General features: G+C 42.6%; 1 protein-coding gene across 5 annotated transcripts in view; it reads right to left on the reverse strand.

Moving 5' to 3' along the window:
- Positions 1-1,424: 1,424 nt before the first annotated feature.
- slc38a4 (solute carrier family 38 member 4) overlaps positions 1,425-20,015 on the reverse strand; it is a 120,502-nt gene continuing 101,911 nt past the window's right edge. For all 5 annotated transcript variants that reach the window (XM_080191259.1, XM_080191260.1, XM_080191256.1 and 2 more), the window contains 5 exons: positions 18,763-18,863; positions 18,383-18,507; positions 7,739-7,883; positions 7,534-7,631; positions 1,425-4,652 (listed from right to left, as the gene is read on the reverse strand). In XM_080191259.1, coding sequence (XP_080047385.1) covers positions 4,551-4,652; positions 7,534-7,631; positions 7,739-7,883; positions 18,383-18,507; positions 18,763-18,863 — 571 coding nt within the window. In that variant the 3' untranslated portion in view covers positions 1,425-4,550. The remainder of the gene's footprint in view (positions 4,653-7,533; positions 7,632-7,738; positions 7,884-18,382; positions 18,508-18,762; positions 18,864-20,015) is intronic.

Genomic DNA, 20,015 nt, shown 5'->3' on the forward strand with positions numbered 1-20,015 from the left:
TGCGCGGGAGAGTTAGAGCCAACAGACCAAGAGACTTCTTTCATTGAACATTTTATTTATCAGATATAAAAGATATTGGAGGTGTGAATGAAGCTATGGATTTGGTCTGATTAAAGTAATTGGAAGACGTTCAGTGGACTATTGTGTGATAGAAAGGTACAGCTGAAAGGACGCATCTACAAGGCAATTAAAAGTTAAATTTCATTTATTAGTGTCAGAAGTAGGTTTACATTAACACTTCAATGAAGTTACTGTGAAAATCCCCTAGTCGCCACACACCGGCCCCTGTTTGGGTACACTGAGAGAGAATTTAGCATGGCCAATGCACCTGACCAGCACGTCTTTTGGACTGTGGGAGGAAACTAGAGCATCTGGAGCAAACCCATGCAGTCATGGGGAAAAAGTGCAGACTCCACACAGATAGTCATCCAAGCTGGGAATTGAACCTGTGCCCCTGGTGCTGTGAAGCAGCTGTGCTAACCACTGTGCCAATGTATGTGAGAGATGAAGAAATTTGGGAAAACCAAGAAGAGAGAACCAGTGACTAATGAATTGATGAGATCAGGAAGCAGTACACCAGAGGATCAGGGGAGATTATGGAGATTGTGAGGAAAATAGCTGAGAAGTGACTGAAATTGGGTTGGATATCTGTCACAGAGAGGGAAAGAAGACAAGTGAGGGCAATGAGACAGCAAGAAAGATCAGGTGGAAGGATGTAGTGGTGGGATTGGAAGTGGAATGGGGAGTTACAGGAAGAAATGGAGAGGAGTGATCAACCAGCACTGTGGTGAATGGGTGAAGCTAGAAGAATGTGTCACGATGGCACAGTGGTTAGCACTGCTGCCTCACAGCGCCAGGAACCGTGTTCAATTCCGGCCTTGGGTAACTGTGTGGAGTTTGTACATTCTACCTGTGTCTGTTTGGATTTCCCTCCAGCTCCCCACCCCTCCCCACAGTCCAAAGATGTGCAGGTTAGGGGAATTGGCCATGCTTAATTGTCCCTTAGTGTCAAGGAGATTAGCAGAGTAAATATATGGGGTTATGGGGATAGGGCCTGGGTAGGATTATTGTTGGTGTAGGTTTGATGGGTCGAATGGCCTCTTTCTGCACTGCAGGGATTTAAGAAGAGGAGGAAGAAATACAGTCAGACTGGATTGAATGGTTGAAGGCAGGCAGGGATCTGATGAAACCCTCAGGAATATGTCCAATCAGACTTGGTACTCTCATCCACTGATCTCTCCATTTCCCATCCACAAGTTTTGCCAGAATCTCTTTTTGAATGACCTAGCTGTGCATCTGTTCCAGCTGGTGCAAGTCAAACAATGTTTTGCCAAGTTGCACTTTAATTCATTTACAGTTCGTTATCCACGGCTCAGAAAGATCATTCGCACAAATTCACCATAACAACATGAGGAAAATGTCTTTAAGCAGCTTTATTGAGCGTTAAGTTTTTTTTTTCCACAATTTTTATTTTCTGAATACAAAAAAAGAAGCCTGTCTTTCCAGCATTGTTAAGTCAGAAAGGTTATACCAATTTTAAGTCAACCAAAACGCAATTTGTATCTTGCTGTGGCAGCTTCACTCACCTACCTGTACAAAAACATGAGTCATTTCGTGAATACTGTGCATAATTTATATCATAAAATGAAACAAACACTGCTCTGAAAGGATCAAGATAAGGCATTTGAGAGGTTTTGTTTCATTGAACAGACTAAGAACTGGTGGTTTCTTTTTAAAAGAAGCACTTGAGAAAAAAACATCAAGAAAAAAAGATTAGTTGTCATTTTGTGGCAAATTAAAAATGCTGAATTGAAAAATATCCTTCAAAGATTTTCAGGCTAAATTGCTCATCAGGCTTTTAAAAGCAGCTTGAAATACTCCTGGGTCTACTATACATGGCCATGCCTCTACCTCAAATGCTTATTATCTAAGCATCAAATGGCATGCTGTCTGATTTCCGTAGAACCTCTATAATAACCCTTGAAGCAGCAAATACGAATGATGGGAGGCCGTCCGACTGGAACATCACAGGACTGAGTCTTAGTGTCAGGGTCACTCAGTGACTAAACTTTGGTACCCATGAGGTTCAATCCCATGGAGAGGCTGGTGGAGTGAAACACTTTGTTTGAGGTGACACAATTCCACATCTGGCCTCCAAACCCTCAGTGCCCTTGACGGCTCCTCTTTTCCTTTTAACAGGACCATGTATTGACTTCTCCCCCTTACCACTCTTTCAACCTGTGCCATTTTCTCCCTTGAGACCACCTATGGTGACACTGAAGCCATCGGAAATCAACCGACAGAAAAATGGTTTGTGCAAAAAATATCCCTCACAACGTAGAGGTCGACTGTTGCGTTTCAGCAGACAACAAAACGTACATACATTTACCATGGGGATCCCTATTTACAAGGCGTAAAAGACTCAAGTGAAGACACCATTTGTGTAATCAAACACACCCACACAAGAATAAATCACGTCATTGGAAATATTCACTGGTCACACATGCTTAGCTCTATAAATAAAGTTCCACTTTGGCTAGTTAATTAAAAATACCTCTGCTGGGCATTTTCTGTCCATCATAATGGTCACAGATCTTCACCATGATACAAGCTTGCTCACAAGGTAATGCAAAAAAATGATTGCTGATGTACACTAGGAAGAGAAACAAACTAGTTTTGAAGTTCCTGGCTTCAAAAATCCCTTAGAAATCTGTTGGGATATCAAAACTTCAGAGCATTATTACCAAGCTAAGGAAGTTTGAGCTGCTTTTCCATTACATATTTTTTTGAAAAAACACTATTCTCAAAGCACGTCATTGATTGCTAAATATTAAGCATGGGAAATCAGAGCAACCTTTCAGCAGCTAATGCAGATGTCAAAGTATATTGTGCAATTGAATGAAGGTTCATATTAAAATGCGGTGCACAGTTAAGCAGTGTTGGAAACCAACAATTAAAATAACAAACACTCAGAAATCGAGCAAAGACTAGTTTAAAAATAAATCTGGATTATTGATCTTTCTAGAGATACTTTTTTTTTAAAAAAGGTAACTGAACAGATAAAAGTACTATACATTTTAATTTCAAAAATATCAGCTCATAAAAAAAATGCGAATTATGTACATTGATGAAATCACAGTTGTCTGCAGCATAACATTCTTGACAACTGGTGCTGGCTTAATGAAACCAAGTACTTAGTTACTAGAACATTTTGCCTCTTAACACCTTTCCGTTCAGATATGGAAGACAAAACTATTAATTAAACCAACACTTACTCTTGTGATTATTTTTTAGAAAGTATTTGCAAAGCACCATTCATAAGACATGCTTCAAAAGTAAAGCAGTGATATATCCTGTCTGGAAAAGGGGGATACAGCTTATTTGCTTAAGTGGATCTTGCAAAATGGTCAAAATGTTTTGGATTGAACTGCACTTTCTACCATTCTGAGAAAGGTAATAAATAATGCTACACTTATATTCCAGCTTGGTTACACATTGCATATTTCTGCAGGTTAAAGATTAGAATGAAATAAGTTAGCTTTTCCAATCAGGTATCATAGAAGGCACAATTGTGTACCTAATCTTCTGATTCTTTCATTTGTAACAAGAAGCCTGTCGCTATTCCAAACTACTAGTTCCAGGCACTGTGACTGGTTGGAAGCATAGAGTAATAGAGGTTTACAGCATGGAAACAGGCCATTCGGTCCAACTTGTCCATGCCACCCTTTTTTTAACCACTAAGCTAGTCCCAAATGCCCACATCTGGCCCATATCCCTCTATACCCATCTTACCCATTTCACCGTCTAAATGCTTTTTAAAAGACAAAATTCTACTACTGCCTCTGGCAGCTTGTTCCAGATACTCACCACCAAAATCAAAGTGGAGAATGTGGGCACAGAATGGAGAAGGAAAGAGTGAGTAGTTGAGATACAGGTTCAGGACTTTAACTACAGACATGCAAAAATTGCTAACCAAACCCATTTTATTCCATTTTAATCTTCATTTGAAAAATAAAGATGCTCTTTAAAAAAAAGGGAGGGGGGTGGTGCTCTCTGTTTACATGCCCAACAGACTTCACCAGCTAGATGCATTTCCTGTACCTTAAAAGATAAGAGGCAAAATGCAACAGGGGCCTAACATGTCCTGCAAGTTAAAAAATGCATGCTTGGTGTAATATACAAACTATATACAAGAAGGTTTCCAGTATTTGAGCAACAGGTACAGATTTTCTAAAATTAACTGCACTAGCAGTTAAGTTGCACTGTGGTATTGTTCTATTGTGTGTTTGTTCACAGCACATTCTACCTATCCAGGATCTGGATTTTTACTTTAAAAGTCCAAAGACATTGTAAGCCTAAGTAAAACAATCCGTTGTAAGAACGGATCTTCAGTTAGTTACAGACAACATCTAACCTTAACTCTTGTGTTTTCAAGTCTCTGGAATCTTGCTGTCAAAAAACAAACGAGGAATGGCATCTGGCTGTTTTCCAGGGCTGTTTATAAAATGCAAAAAAACTGCTGGTTCCATTCAGTAGGTCCCATCATCTGGTTAATGGCCACCTGAACCTGGTGGGTTGTGGATCCAGTCAATAACAATAAGAGTCATGCTTCCAATCATGAAAATGATTCCAATGATTAGGAAAATCATAGCCTAGAGAAGAAGAGGTACAAAAAAAAGGTTACGTTTCATGATTTGTTTCACTAAAGAGCTATTCATCCTTCGAAGTGTCAATAAGAGTCAAACATTTCCATTTGGAACCAGAAACTGTTATGGAATTTAGGGTGGCACGGCAGCACAGTGGTTAGCACTGCTGCCTCACAGCTCCAGGGATCTGGGTCCGATTCCGGCCTTGGGTGACTACCTATATGGAGTTTGCACATTCTTCCTGTGTCTGCGCGGCTTTCCTCAGGGCACTCGGGTTGTACAGCTTAGATGGATTGGTCATTGTAAATTGCCTCTTAGTGTCCTGAGGTGTGTAGGTTAGATGGATTAGCTATGGTAAAAGTGCAGAGTTACAGGGATAGGATGGGAAAGAAGGCCTCGGTAATCTACTCAGGCAGAGAGCCATTCAGCCCATCAAACTCGATGGGCTGAATGGCCTCCCTTGGCACTGCAGATATCCTATGCTTTTATGAATTCCTAACTAATTAAACATTTCAGGAACTGGTGCCAAGTGCAGAATCAACACAAGGGGGTAAATTTTCCTGTTTCGCCCATTATGGGAATGGCGGCACGCGAGCGACGGAAAGATCCGTAGGCTTAGGCTGAGATTTTCTGGTTTTGGGGTAAGCGCAGCCGGAAAATCCCGCCCAATGAATCTGCAACCTCCATCATAATTGTGGCTTAATTACTCAGCAGTTCATTGTCTGATGAACAGCAGGAATAGGGGCGGCACGGTGGCACAGCGGTTAGCACCGCTGCCTCACAGTGCCAGGATCCCAAGTTCAATTCCGGCCTCGGGTCACTGTCTGTGTGGAGTTGCACACATTCTCCCCATGTCTGCGAGGGTTTCCTGTGAGTGCTCTGGTTTTCTCCCACAGTCCAAAGATGTGTGGGTTAGGTGGATTGGCCATGCTAAATTGCCCCTTAGTGTCAAAGCAAATGCGTGTTACGGGAAAAGGGCCTGGATGGGATTGTGGTTGGTACAGATTCAATGTGCCAAATGGTCTCTTTCTGTACTGTAGGGATTCTATGACAAAAGGAGGTGCTGTTTCCAATCCTGCTCAGATTAAGGAGCTGGACATTATGGGTGTGCAGAATCACTGCTAGCTGGGTGAATGGAGGAGAAACTTGGGTTGGAACTGAAAATTTGTCCTTTTTTTTAAAACCTCCTACGAACTAATTACGTGAGCAGGCAGCCCCTCCCACACCAGTACCCCACACTTCACCCTCCCCACAAACACTCATGTCAAATGAAGAGGTGAGGGTGGATATTACATCACCACCAGGAATCCCATCCAATCATACAGGCATTGCAAGCAAATGGATGGAGATGTTTAACCGTGTTGATTTATGTAAGACAGGACAATTGACAACTTACATTTGCCAGTTTCTATAGCACGCAAGAAACATTACTTTTCACTCTATGCTGTCACATGTGACAATAATAAATCAAGTCAAATCAAATCAAACACAGACAGTGACCCGAGGCCAAATGTTGGTAGTGGTGTTGATGATTTCCTAGCCTACCAGGAACACGGAGGCTCAGATTTAGTATTCAGGTAAAACTGTGTGTAATGCACAAGTATAGAACTGGAAAAAACATGTGCCGGTTAATGATTTATAAGGTGATAGAGGCTGAAGATTGGACAGCAAGTCAAAAGAAGTTACATTGTGTTGCAGAACAAGTCAATTAATATTTGTTCATATCTATCTTTACTCACAGCAGTTAACATTTTCAGATTAAAGGAACACAAACTGGCCAATTCTTGGGCTGTGATGGCTTTAATCATGTGACACCAGAAACTGTGGAACAGCAAATGGATTTAGGTGACCATGTAGAAGATCACTCAGAGCTACTGCACAGGTACAAATAGTAATCAAAATGGTTAGTTGGGTTAGGAAGTGATGCTTCAGTTGTACAGAGCTTTGATCTCCTCCCATCGAGATACAACGTTTAGATTTGGACACGGCACCTCAGGGATGACAGATTGATTCTAAAATGCAAATCACTAGAATCATATCAGGGTTTAAGTTATGAGGAAAGGTTGTGTATTTCCTTGCTGAGGGGAGATCAGCTGGATAGTGTGAACTAATTTCCTTTGGTGGGGAATACAGAACAAGAGCACAAGAAGTGCAGTGGAAACCTAGAACCCTATCCCCCACAAAGACTGTGGGTGCCGGTGGTTGACTAAACAGGTCAAGACCAAGATTGTTGGGTTTTGGCAGGTAAAAGGGCAGCATGGTGGCACAGCGGTTAGCACTGCTGCCTCACAGTGCCAAGGATCTGGGTTCGATTCCCATCTTGGGTCATTGTCTGTGTGGATTTTGCTCATTCTCCCTGTGTCTGTGTGGGTTTCCTCCGGGTGCTCCGGTCTCCTCCCACAGTCCAAAGATGTGTGGGTTAGGTGGATTGGCCATGCTAAATTGCCCCTTAGTGTTCGGGGGAGACTAGCTAGGGTAAATGCATGAGGTTATGGGATAAGATGCTCTTACTTCTTAAGTTGTTTGCCTGGGTGGAATTGTGGCCGTTGCAGACTTGATGGGCCGAATGGCCTCCTTCTGCACTGTAGGATTCTATGATTCTATGAAAGCTGTCACAGGATATGAAACAAAAATGGATAAATAGAGTTAAAAGCCAGATTTTAATTGGGTAGCGGAACAGGATTAATGGGCTGAAAGGCCTGATTGGGGTGTGTGATTCTAAGACATTGCTTACACTGGTGAATTTCTGGAATTGTGCTCCCGAAGTATAGATCCTTTAAACATTTGGTGTGTGCTAGACACAACCTTCTGTTCAGAATGTGAGTGCAGCCTCACAAAGCTCTCCTGACAAAACTGGTATGAGCTGCTGTGACACATCAATACTGACCCCGATCTTTTGCATGGACTTCATTGATTCTTTCTTCACAAGTCGGATGTAACATGCTGAGGGGAGTATGAAGATGAGCATTGTTGCAGCAGATGCACCTGCAGCACGGAAGGAAAAAAGACAAAGATAAAATGGTACCAATGTACCACATCCGACTCATAGCAACAGCATATAGTGTCAGTCACACTGGTGCCTGCGAACTTACCTATAAAACCAAAAATATCTCGAATGTTTGGAACAAATATTACAAGAAGGGTGTCTAAAATCAGCAGGATCCCTCCAATTCCAATATGTCGTATCCAGTTGAAAGATCTCCTTGGAAAGATCAGTTCCTGAATCGATGTTCGGATCTGTAGAGGTGAAATATATTATTTAAAAAATGTTTCTGACATTTTGTGAACATATGTTATATTGCACACCCTTCCACCCCACTTCAACATATCTAAAATAAAATTGAGGAACAAATGATCCCAAGGACTGCCCTTGTCAACAGAACATTAGAAATTTTATAGCATCCGCTTTCCGATCTATACGAGCTCATTTTCAATGTCAGAACCAAAATATCCTGAACTTAATATTTCAAGCTGTTCAAAGGGAACTTTCACTAAAGGTTCAAATCTGGTGGAATGAATAAAGATTTGATGAGCTGATGTGAGCCATTCAAACAGAACACTGCAACAGCAACTGCAGTCTGAAAGCAACAGCCACGGGTCAAGAAAGATCACACCATTGTCTTAACCCTTTTAGTGCTACAAACACAGTCTGCAACAAACATGAACACTTGGGGACTTAGTAACAGCACTGTGGGCATGCCTACACCACACGGACTGCAGCAATTCAAGAGGCAGCTCACCACCGCCTTCTCATCTCACCTTTTTAACAGTAATGTTATCTGGCTTGTTTTAAATCAGTTAATTCCTTTGTCAAAGTAGCAGACAACATTTCACTCTAAATTTTTAAGGAATTATATGTTAACATGTCCTTTTACAATTTCAATGCATTAGTATTACATCTGTAAAACTTTAAAATTAGGGATGGGCAATAAATGCTGGTCTAGCATAGGGCGGCACGGTGGCATTGTGGTTAACACTGCTGCCTCACTGCGTCAGAGACCTGGGTTTGCTTCCCGGATTGGGTCACTGTCTGAGTGGAGTTTGCACATTCTCCCCGTGGCTGCATGGGTTTCCTCCGAGTGCTCCAGTTTCCTCCCACAATCCAAAGATGTGCGGGTTAGGTTGATTGGCCATGCTAAATTGACCCTAGCGTCAGGGGATTAATGGAGTAAATATGTGGGGCTAAGGGGATAGAGCCTGGGTGGGATTGCGGTCGGTGTAGACTTGATGGGCTGAATGGCCTCCTTCTGTACTGTAGGATTCAATATCAACTTAATATAGCCAGGGATGCCCATATCCCATGAAATAATTTAAAAAAGGTAATTTGGTTCCCCTCCCGCCCAAGTCTGTTGCATCACTCAATAAAGTCACGGATGATCAGCAATCTAATTCCATTTAGCCGTCTTTACTCTGCATGTCTTGATAACTTCGGCTAACAAAAATTCATCAGTCTTTGTTTTAAAAAGTAACAATTGATCTTGCGCAATTGTTGCTCAGGGAAGAGCATTCCAAACTTCTACCACACTTTGTGTGAAGAAGTGTTTCCTAATTACACGCCTGAAAGATCTGCTTTTAATTCTTAGACCAGGCCCCCTGGTCCTAGACTTCCCACTGGTGGATCATTTATGCAACATGTCGTCTCACAGTGTTTCAAGAGACACTGAAAAATTGATTCTCAACTTGGAACATGTATTTCTGATAAGAATTTGAATATTCACACTTAGTCATCCAGGTAACTGAGCTAACACACTGCTCGAAAGTAGGTGTAGTGTATGGGAAAATATTTTAACACAGACTGGCAAGACCTTTTCTTCTTTTGAAGGCTATAAGGGTAAAACTAAAATATCTCTGATTTAAAAATGATTGATGCCTGAGAAGTGTCCTTTTGCTGTACAATTGCAAGCTCAAAAAGGCGGTTTACAAATATGTTTCGACTCCTACAAGGACAAGCCGTGTAGCAACCCTTGCTTCAGCTTAATTAACCTTGAAATGAAATTACTTGTGAGATGGATTGACAATGTTGCATGATATTGGTGGTGATTGTCCCTTTCAGGGCAACACAGCAGAGTAATGGTCACCTGGCCTGGACTCAGAGTGGGGAATCACCCCTTGGGGAGGAGTTTTCCGAGACATATGTTTTTGTGAAGATCACTAAAATGAATCTCTTTTTGTTCACTAATAAAGTCTCTGAAATTGCAGCATTACAAATTTCCTCTACCTGCTATTTCAACAGAAATACCAACTGGCTTGTTTTAAATCAATTAATTCCTTAATCAGAGTAGTAAGACAACATTCCAAATTTTTAAGGAATTATGTATTAACATACCCTTATTACAATTTCAACGTAATTGCATTATATCTGCAAACCTTCAAAATTGTCCATCATATGTAATACATTCAAGCTAGAAAAATGGTATATCATTGAAAACTATAGACAAGAGTGTGGAAAAGGAGAACATTGCAGTGGCTTAGAATCCTCCCTTTCCTCTCCAGTATTCTCAAGTGCATTGGTACCTCCCAGTTAAATGTTCACCACTCCTATAATGACCTCTTTAAATCAAGGTAGCCCTGGTCAAAAGTACCATACATCCTTTGTGACCGTGATCATATTTCAGTCCCATTCATTGAACTCTCTATGATATTTTACTGTCTCTGCTCCATAGCCCAGCTGTATAAGATTTCTGTTATGTGCTTTATTGCAGATAGCACAGCACCAGAAACTGCCCTTCAGTTGCCCACTGGAGTGCTCAAAGTTCCATTCTCTGTTCTCTTCATTTCGTCATTTGCATATTGCTCTTTGGTTGTAATCATTCAGTCATTTACATGTATCTGTTGGAGACATCTGACTTGTCCTCTCCACCATCATGCCTTTGCTGGACACCCAACAGCCATTTGTGGGTGGGACAGAACTTCCTTCGTGGCAATTGCTACTCTATACCAGCAGTTGCCAAGGATGAGAAGACTGAACTCATCCTATTCAGACTTTCCCAAAAACCGGATACCTTTGCTATTGATTCTATCTCCCCCATAGCTTCTTACCCCAGTCAAACAAGATACTGTGCAACCTCAGTACCTTGCCAACACATTTCTGGGTCTGAATCTCACATCTTATCCATCAGGCTGCTTATTTCCACCTCTTGTCTCCTTTTACCTTACTCCCAGTTAATATCCTTAAGCACACTGTGTTATCTCTCCTCAACTGCTTCAGTAATCTGCTCATCAGCCTCCTGAGCTCCATCCTTCCCATGCTCCATATCTGTAAAACTCCATCCAAATGCTGGAACTTCCCACATCCTCGTGCCCCAGCCTGTGCCCTCCAATTCTGTTTCAAAGTTTATTTATTAGTGTCACAAGTAGGCATTAAAGTTACTGTGAAAATTCCCTAGTCGCCACACTCCGGTACCTGTTCAGGTACACTGAGGGAGGATTTAGCATGGCTAATGCACCTAACTAGCACATATTTTGGACTATGGGAGGAAACCCATGCAGACACAGGGAGAATGTGCAGACCCCACACAGACACTCCCCAAGCCAGGAATCGAATCTGGGTCCCTGACGCTGTGGGGCAGCAGTGCTCCAGAGGTAACAGTTTATGGAATTTAAGCTTGTAAGGCGTTGTTCTTAGCTCTTTCACATTAGCAGAAACTATTCTAAGGATAATGTTTAAAGCTTTACATTAAAGGATGGTCCAGTCTTTCCGAATATTAGACCTGAAAGACTGAAGATTCTCTGTTCTTTGCAGTGCAACAGACATGCTTTTAGGCATTAGCTGCAGTAGTGGGAGGATTGAGCTTGACACCTATACTACTATTTAGTTTTGAATGAATGAATTAATTAACACCTTTCCAGGTTATGATAAAACTGACTGCTAAATAATCTATACACACATTTTTCTACTAACATCTTTTTTAAAGAGGTGAAATTCACTTTTTGGTGAACACATTGGTGAGAAATGGAACACTTCTCAAGATGTCAGCATTAAGCACTCCCAGTTAAGTGTACATGGTTAGAGTAACTCTACTTTGTTTCAACCCTAACTTCAAAAGAGGATATCTTGCTGCATCAACAGGACACTTTACTATTTCCTATATTAGCTGTCAAATTAGGGGTTGTCTTGTACAGTAGCCTCATGAACTTTAGAAACTGAATTAAGACTACCCAAGTTCATTTCATTATAGGTACTGCAGACAAACTAAACTCTTTAGCCACAAGACAACAATACTGGTCAACACCAAGGTTAGCATTGGAAACAATGCCTAGCACATTTATCAGTCAGAGATTGCCTCCAGGTCAGTTAATGTGCAGCTTCAGATGCAACCTGATCTAAGGTCTTCCAATTCAATTATATGGAACAAACTGAAGTAGCAATCAATCCAGAGGGAACTTGGAAAGGTCTAAGTCTGACCTGACTCAATTTGGATCAATCAAAACACTGTGGCAAGGCTTTGTCCGAGGCCTCAGGACTTTCATAAACATAGCAGTGGATAACAAGCTCTAGATGAATCACACTGGAGATACCCTTTGAGATGCAGAGGATGGGGCCAGGGGATCTGTAAAAGTAGCACTTAACTGAACTGGATCACAATGAAAAAGCAATTGCAGAACTCCACATAATCTGAAACAAGCACTTCAACTTAGTAACATCCAGCTGGATCTACACCTTCTTTCTGGTATTTCCAAAAAAAGAAAGGCTGGAAAGCTTGTGCAAATCAAAATGAACAAAGACCAGACCAGACAAAAATGAGTAAATGCAAGGCAATGCAAAATTGCACTAACATATTGTGAGGTGATTTGGGTATGGATGCCGCCTTAAAATGTTTTTTTTTTCACTGTGATAGAATAGTAACGGTTCCAAAATACATGACAATTAAACTCACCCCACATTCTGCCTACAGGCCTCGATTGGAAGAGCCACCTCTCACTAACAAAGTGCTCAGATCCTATGGCGAAAAGAACTACAACATTGTCTTTGCAAATAACGTGACAGTTGATAATGAAGGAGATTTCTGGTGACAGTTAAACTCAGCACTGTTACAATGCAGTCCAAATTCTTCCAAAGTGTGGTAGGGCTTCACACAAAATTGGATACATTCATTGTTAATTCTTAAACCGTGCCCACAACAAGGCCCTAATCAGATGCACGTTGTTCCCTGTTTCAAACTCAAAGCAAGCTGTTTTTGTTCATGCAACACGGATAATTGAAAACACCAATCTCATTTTAATTCGTTTCATTCAAGACCATTCAGAATTAAGATTAGAAAGTTGATCCAGATGTCTTTCCCATTAGGCTGAACACATTCATTTTTAGGATTATAAATGAACTTGTCAAGTGAATTAAAGCAAATTATCAAAGAAGGTTAGTTTATCAAAAACACCTCTCTATTTTAATTCAAATGTCAGAAGTGAGAAAATGAAATGTTTTTCTCCTTTGGGCATCTCACATCAGCAATGACGTTCCAGGTTAAATAATCCTGTTAATTTCAAGATCGGAAGAGAATCCACAACTTGTATCGGAGGAGTTTTGCCACTTCTCAAGCTAGCCATGCATATGTCCTCAGAGTGATGTTTCAGTATTGTTCCAATCCATACAAAACCTCAGTCTGTGCCTCCTAGCCATCTCATCAGCTTGGGCAAGATTTGAAACCAAGATGTGGAACAATGTGCTGCTTCTGCTCAGTCCCCAAATAGTTTTCAAAATATTGTTTCATAGTTAAGCTAGTTTGACCCCTCCCCCCTATTCACTTAATTCATTGGAAGGGAGGTAACCGGGATAGAACAATGCAAACAATTGTGTAGTTAGTGGGTGTTCTCTAGAAAAATTATTTTCTTTAGGAAGTCAAATGGAGGAAAGCTATCAAAGAACTCTCCAAATCTCATGCCCTTCTGATCCGGCACAGTGGCACAATGATTAGAATGGTGGCATAGTGATTAGCACTGATGTCTCACAGCTCCAGGGACCTAAGTTCAATTCTTGGCTTGGGTCACTGTCTGTGTGGACTTTACACGTTCTCCCCATGTCTGCACGGGTTTCCTCCAGGTACTCCGATTTCCTCCCACTGTCCAAAGATGTGGGGTTTAGGTGCATCGGCCATGCTAAGTTGTCCCTTAGTGTCCTGGGATGTGTAGATGAGAGGGATTAATGGGGTGGGGTTACAGGAATAGGGCCTGGGTGGGATTGTTGTCAGTGCAGACATCTTGACCGAATGGTCTCCTTCTGCACTGTAGAGATTCTACGATTCTGTGCTGCCTCACAATGCCAAGGACCCAGGTTCAATTCCAGGCTTGGGTGACTACCTGTGTGGAGTTTGCACATTCTCCCTGTGTCTGCATGGGTAAATACTCTGTCAGGGAGTACAGACTCAATGGGCTGAATGTCCTCCCTCTGCACTGTAGGGATGCTATGAATGCTTTATGGTTTTGACTGAATACATTTCTATTGAAATCAGCAAAGATCATTCATTCTCAAAGTCTACATCCTGCACTTGAAGGCGTCACCTCCTCAGCAAGCCAAATCTAGAACTAGATATGTAACTCCTTACTTAACCTACACACAGACTAAAATTTGGAAATCATCCCTTATTTGGAACATTAGATATCCTGATGCAAAGATGCAAGTTCTTTGTTTATTGTAGACCCTAACCCGAACCAATCTGCACAGAGAGAATTCATTTACGTGTCAGCAGCAAAGCCAAACATCCTGAAATCAAACATGTTCAGCCTAACCAAGAGCTGTATGGATGGGAGATTTTCATGATGCTGCATCAATATCTATTTAAAGTAAGATATACTGCAGCAAGCCATTTAAAAAAAAAGTTCAATTAATCTCATCAAAGGTGAGATAAGCAGTAAAGGCGGCGTGGTAGCACAGTGGTTAGCACAGTGCCAGGGACCCGGGTTCGATTCCTGGCTTGGGTCACTGTCTGTGCGGAGTTTGCACGTTCTCCCCGTGTCTGCGTGGGTTTCCTCCGGGTGCTCCGGTTTCCTCCCACCGTCTGAAAGACGTGCTGGTTAGGTGCATTGACCCGAACAGGCGCCGGAGTGTGGCGACTAGGGGAATTTCACAGTAATTTCATTGCAGTCAGCCTTACTTGTGAGTAATAAAGAATAAATCAATAGATAAACTTGTCATCGTTCTGAAACGCTGGATTGCTAGACCGAGGGAGACGGTGCTGCCTGATTTGGCTTACCCGAAATTCCCAAGCTGAAGTGAGCGGGCCTTCAGGCTAAAGCAGAAAGTTGAAGTGCCAGCGTGCAAAACACAAGCCACCACTGTGGCTGATCTGGCAAGAAATGCAAGAAAGAGATTTGAAGAGTCATTGCCCTTCATACCTGTTGGATCAAACCAGAGTAAGAGCTCACATAAACACCTGCCAGCACAGGCTCCAAATTCACTTGGTCACAAAACAACACAGAGCTTCCTTGTTGCTGCTTTCTTTCTCCTGAAACATTCAGCTACTAGAAAACAAGCAACAAATGCTGTCCAATGCCAGCTGCTCCCGCTTATAAAGTCAATGAAGCAGTTTTATCCAATTTTATTTGCTTTCATGCCAAGGAAAACATTATTCGACATTGCTACTCATTATCCGCTTAGTAACGTTTATAAAAATATGCTTGATGTTACTTTAAAAACACTGAAGGTCTTACGTGTAGGGAGACCCACCATTCTGGATCTCCTCACACTCTGGCCACTTGGGTGACACTGCATGAAGGGAGGGGACAATGTGACTCAGAGCAGTTACATTAAGACCGCAGGAGCTGAAGTAGGCCATTCGGCCCATTAAGTCTGCTCCACCATTCTATGGGATCATGACTGATCTGATATGATGATCCTCAACTCCACTTTCCTCCCTTATCCCCATAAACCTTGATTTCCTTACTGATTAAAAATCTGTCTATCTCAGCCTTGACAACCCAGCCTCTACAATCCTCTGTGGTAAAGAATTCCATAGATTCACTACCCTTTGAGAGAAGGAATTCCTCCTCGCCTTTGTCTTAGATGAATTACTCCCTTACTCCAAGATTATGCCCTTTGGTTCTAGAACCTCCCACAAGGTGAAACAACCTCTCAACATCTACCCTGTGAAGTCCCCGAGAATCCGATATGTCTCCATAAGGTCGCCTCTCATTCTTCTAAACTCCAATGAACACAGGCCCGACCTACTCAACCTTCCTTCATCAGAAAATCTCTCCACAACCACAAATCATCCTCGTGAACCTCCTCTGGACTGCCTCCAATGCCAGTACATCTAAGATTCTATGAAATTCTTTCCATCACATGCTGTTTCTGCTATTTGGCATGCCAATAATCCGGTACTTAGCTTCATCATGTTGACATGTTGTTTTGACAGAAGGGGTGGCACGGTGGCATAGTGGTTAGCACTGCTGCCTCACAGACCCAGGGACTCGGCTTTAACTCCAGCCTCGGGTCACTGTCTGCACAATCTCCCCATGTCTGTGTGGGCTTTCTCTGCATGCTCCAGTTTCCTCCCACTGTCCAAAGACGTAAGTGTTGGCTGGATTAGCCATGCTAAATGCACAGGGTTTTGGGGATAGGGTGGGGGGAGGGCCTAGTGGGATGCTCTTCTGGGGAGTTGGCACAGATTCGATGGGCTGGGTGGCATCTTTCTGCACTGTAGCGTTCTGTGCTATTCTATGGTTTGGTATCTTTCCTTAGATAAAGGTACCAAAACTATTCACAGTATTCCAGGTGCCAATGACAGCTGCAATTTTGACCAAGTTATCGAGGTCTGACCTAGCACTGCTTGACCCAAGGAAAACAGGCTGCTGCTGAAGCAGTTAGCACAAGTGAGTCTTTCAAAAGGTTGACCAACACTTATCACTTCCCAGAATGCACTCAATTGAAGGGACCTGTTCTGGAATGCGCATGGGCTCCTCAATGTCACCCCAAAGTGCTAGAGCCAAGAGAACCCAACAGTGAATCGACTTAAGAAAAAAACATTGTCAAGGCATATTTTATAAGCATAGAACAAGGGGAAACTTTGCAAAATTTTCCAACCTCTAAATCACCCTTCACCTTTAAACAACAGTTTGTTTCCTGATCTCTTTTATTGTCATTAAAAATAAACATTTTTCACAGCATATTTTATCTTACTTCACAAATATAAAGTGAACATCTGGTAATGCACAACATCAGATATCAGAGACGGACACAACTTACTGAATATGGGACATTACTTTCTAGTTTTTAACAGTTTGTACCAGTGCGTCCAACCCACCCTTAAGTTCAGGCTTTGTTAGATCTTTAGGGGAAGGCAGATATGTCAATGTGTTTTGGTTTCAGGAAAGCTTTGTTCCAGGACTATGATCAATGTGATGGAATCGGGGCCAAAATTGCACATTATTCAATTCTAAGACATGAGGGAATTGATTTTAATTTCCAGCCAGGAATGAGGCCCAGTGAGTGGATGACCCACCCGACAACAAGAAACAGCTCCTGAGTTCAGATCGAACAGCTCAGAGGATAGAGTCATAGAATCCTTCAGGAGGCCTTATGGCCCATCAAGGCTGCACTGACCACCCAAGGCCTTATCCACATAACCCTATGTATTTACCCTGCTAATCCCCTGACACTAAGGGTCAATTTAGCACGGCCAATCTAACTAAGTTGCACATCCTTGGAGGAAGGGAGGAAACCGGAGCACCCGGAGGAAACCCACACAGATGCAGGGAGGACGTGAAAATTCCACACAGACAGGGGCCCGAGGCCGGAATTGAACCCAGGTCCCTGGCGTTGTGAGGCAGCAGTGCTAACCACTCTGCCACTGTGTCATCCTCACATCCCTAGGTTGCTAAGGATCGAGGGTACAGTCCCTGGCACAAGCTAAGTAGATTGGTGAGATTCAGGAGAGGAACTGCAGTCAGTGATTGGGGGGAGAGCCTGGGGCTGAGGAAGCCCAAGGTTCCCTTGTGGGGCTTAGAATCATAGAATCCCTACAGTGCAGGAGTAGGCCATCTGACTCATCGAGCCTGCACCGACAACAATCCCACTAAGGCCCTATCCCTATGACCCCACATATTTACCTTGCTAATCCCTCTAACCTACGCATCCCAGGACACTAAGTGGAAATTTAGCATGGCCAATCAACCTAACCCACACATCTTTGGACTATGGGAGGAAACCAGAGCACCTGGAGCAAACCACGCAGGGAGAACGTGCTAACTCCACACATACTGTGGCCCAAGCTAGGAATCGAACCTGGGTCCCTGCAGCTTGGAAGAATGAAAACTCCCTCCCACCCTGAGCGTCATTACAAAATTTCTAGTTTCGGGATAGACAGCCAATTACAAAGTATCGCTTCCTTCGTTTTGAAGTGTTCCAAGCTGTAATTTTCATTTGCATTCCACTTATGCTCATTATAGCCCTTCGAGCTGTAGCTACGATTAACTTTGTTGCAATTGTCCAAATTTGCTTCTGGTTGATATACTATCCCAAATTGATTTGAACTAGCATCTCATGGATGAAAGATGAGTTGGACATTTTTGGAAACTCAAGTTACGATGGACACTTTGAATGAATCTGTCAACTCCCATCACAATCGTTCTAAATTTAAATTTTGACAAGCGGGGCCACCGTAGTGTCGAGTGAGCTATTTGGTGATGGATGGGTTGTGAGTTTTTCCATAAATGTTAAACGTGGAGAGTCTGCAAAAGTAACAAAAATAAAAGTAGCCACTTGTGTTTTGAAAGTTTGGGATCATCACAAGCCCTCTTCTTACCGGGAAAATCACAATGGGCACTGTCAAAGTGACGGCCACCAGCACAGCCAGACGAACACACAGCAACAAAGTGTCAAACTTGTACACCTTTGTGAAGGTATGAAGCAATTCTGTTTCCACTTGTCCTGTGTGTGAGGAGAAAGGAAAAATAAGCACCGTCGCATTTGGTTTTGGTCTGGAAACAAAGAGATAAACTGAGCAGCAAACATTAGCACTTCATTACTCATCCACTTGACAGTTTGAGAGTTAGATTAATTGGAACGCTGAAATGAAAATCATTACCGTTGACGGCACATTTGCATTTGATTCGACAGAAAATTAAGTATTTGGATCATCAAGCTCAGTATGGCTGATTTTGCATTCCCTGCATTGAGACTCACCGTAGAAGGTTAAGTAACCAAAAAGAGCAGCCAGTAGATACATGATCAGCATTGCAGTAATCGACACATTCGAGACATGTTGCATTTTCTTCTGAGAGCGGCTGAAAGGTAGGAAGAATTATTTTAAAATTCCCTGCAGGATACCTTGCCTACGCAGTGAAAGATTTGTTTTTAGGAGCTACACCGACACCTGGAAAATACACGTCGGCAGGTCGCAACATGTGAATGAATGTAGGAATTACGAGCAAAAGTCGGCAATTTGAGTCTGCTCCACCATTCAATCAGACCATGGCTGATCTCTCCTGGGTCTCAAATCCACCTCCCCACCGGTTCCCCATATCCCTTCAACCTGTTTTATTTTAAATCAGAAATATATATACTTTCTTCTTGAAACCATTTATTGATTCAGGCTTCATTGCATGGTGGGGCATGATGATCTGAAGTGACATGAAAACGGTAAATGCTGGAAGTACTAAGCAGGTCAGGTCAGGGAGTATCTGTGCAGACAGAAACAGAAACCAGGGATTTTCCCCTTCCAATGGAGTTGGGAGGGTTGGGTGACAGGAACAGAAAATATCGTGACAAGTGCAAAGTTGTTTTTTATGGTGGCATAAACGCATGAAGCGATTGTCCCCTCCTTCCATCACTTACTATCTAATTATCTGGCCCATATACTTGAAACACTACCCACCACCCATCACACCCCCAAAAAACCAATCCAGGGCGACATGAGGACAGAATGGTGTGAAATGCGACTTGTCTCCAAAGATGTGCACCTAGAATCATAGAATTATAGAATCCCTACAGTGCAGAAGGAGGCCATTTGGCCCATCAAACTGACACCAGCCACAATCCCATCCAAGCCCGATTCCTGTAACCCCACACTTCTACCTTGCTAATCCCCTGACACTACGGTCAATTTAGCCAATCAACCTAACCCGCACATCTTTGGACTGGCAAGAATACCTCCCAAAGGGTGGTCTAGGGTGGTGCCAGAGTAGTGCCTGGGTAGTGTTGGAGCTCTGCCGGAAGGGTGACCAGGGCAGTGGGGATGGGGGGGTGGTTTTCCAGGGTTAACTAGTTTGGTCACTGAGCATTGGGGCAGTTTTTAAGAATGCAATCCCGAACCTCACATTTCTAAGTTGCTAGCAGGGCAGATGAGTCGCAGGCCACCCCAGCAGCGACACATTGTGGTGCCGGCCCTTAAGTTTTCTTTTCTCTAAGTTGCCGGTCTATATGGTTCCGGCACCAAT

This window comes from Carcharhinus amblyrhynchos, chromosome 6, assembly GCF_965287045.1.
Source record: "Carcharhinus amblyrhynchos chromosome 6, sCarAmb.v2.hapA, whole genome shotgun sequence".
NCBI classification, from domain to species: Eukaryota; Metazoa; Chordata; class Chondrichthyes; order Carcharhiniformes; family Carcharhinidae; genus Carcharhinus; species Carcharhinus amblyrhynchos.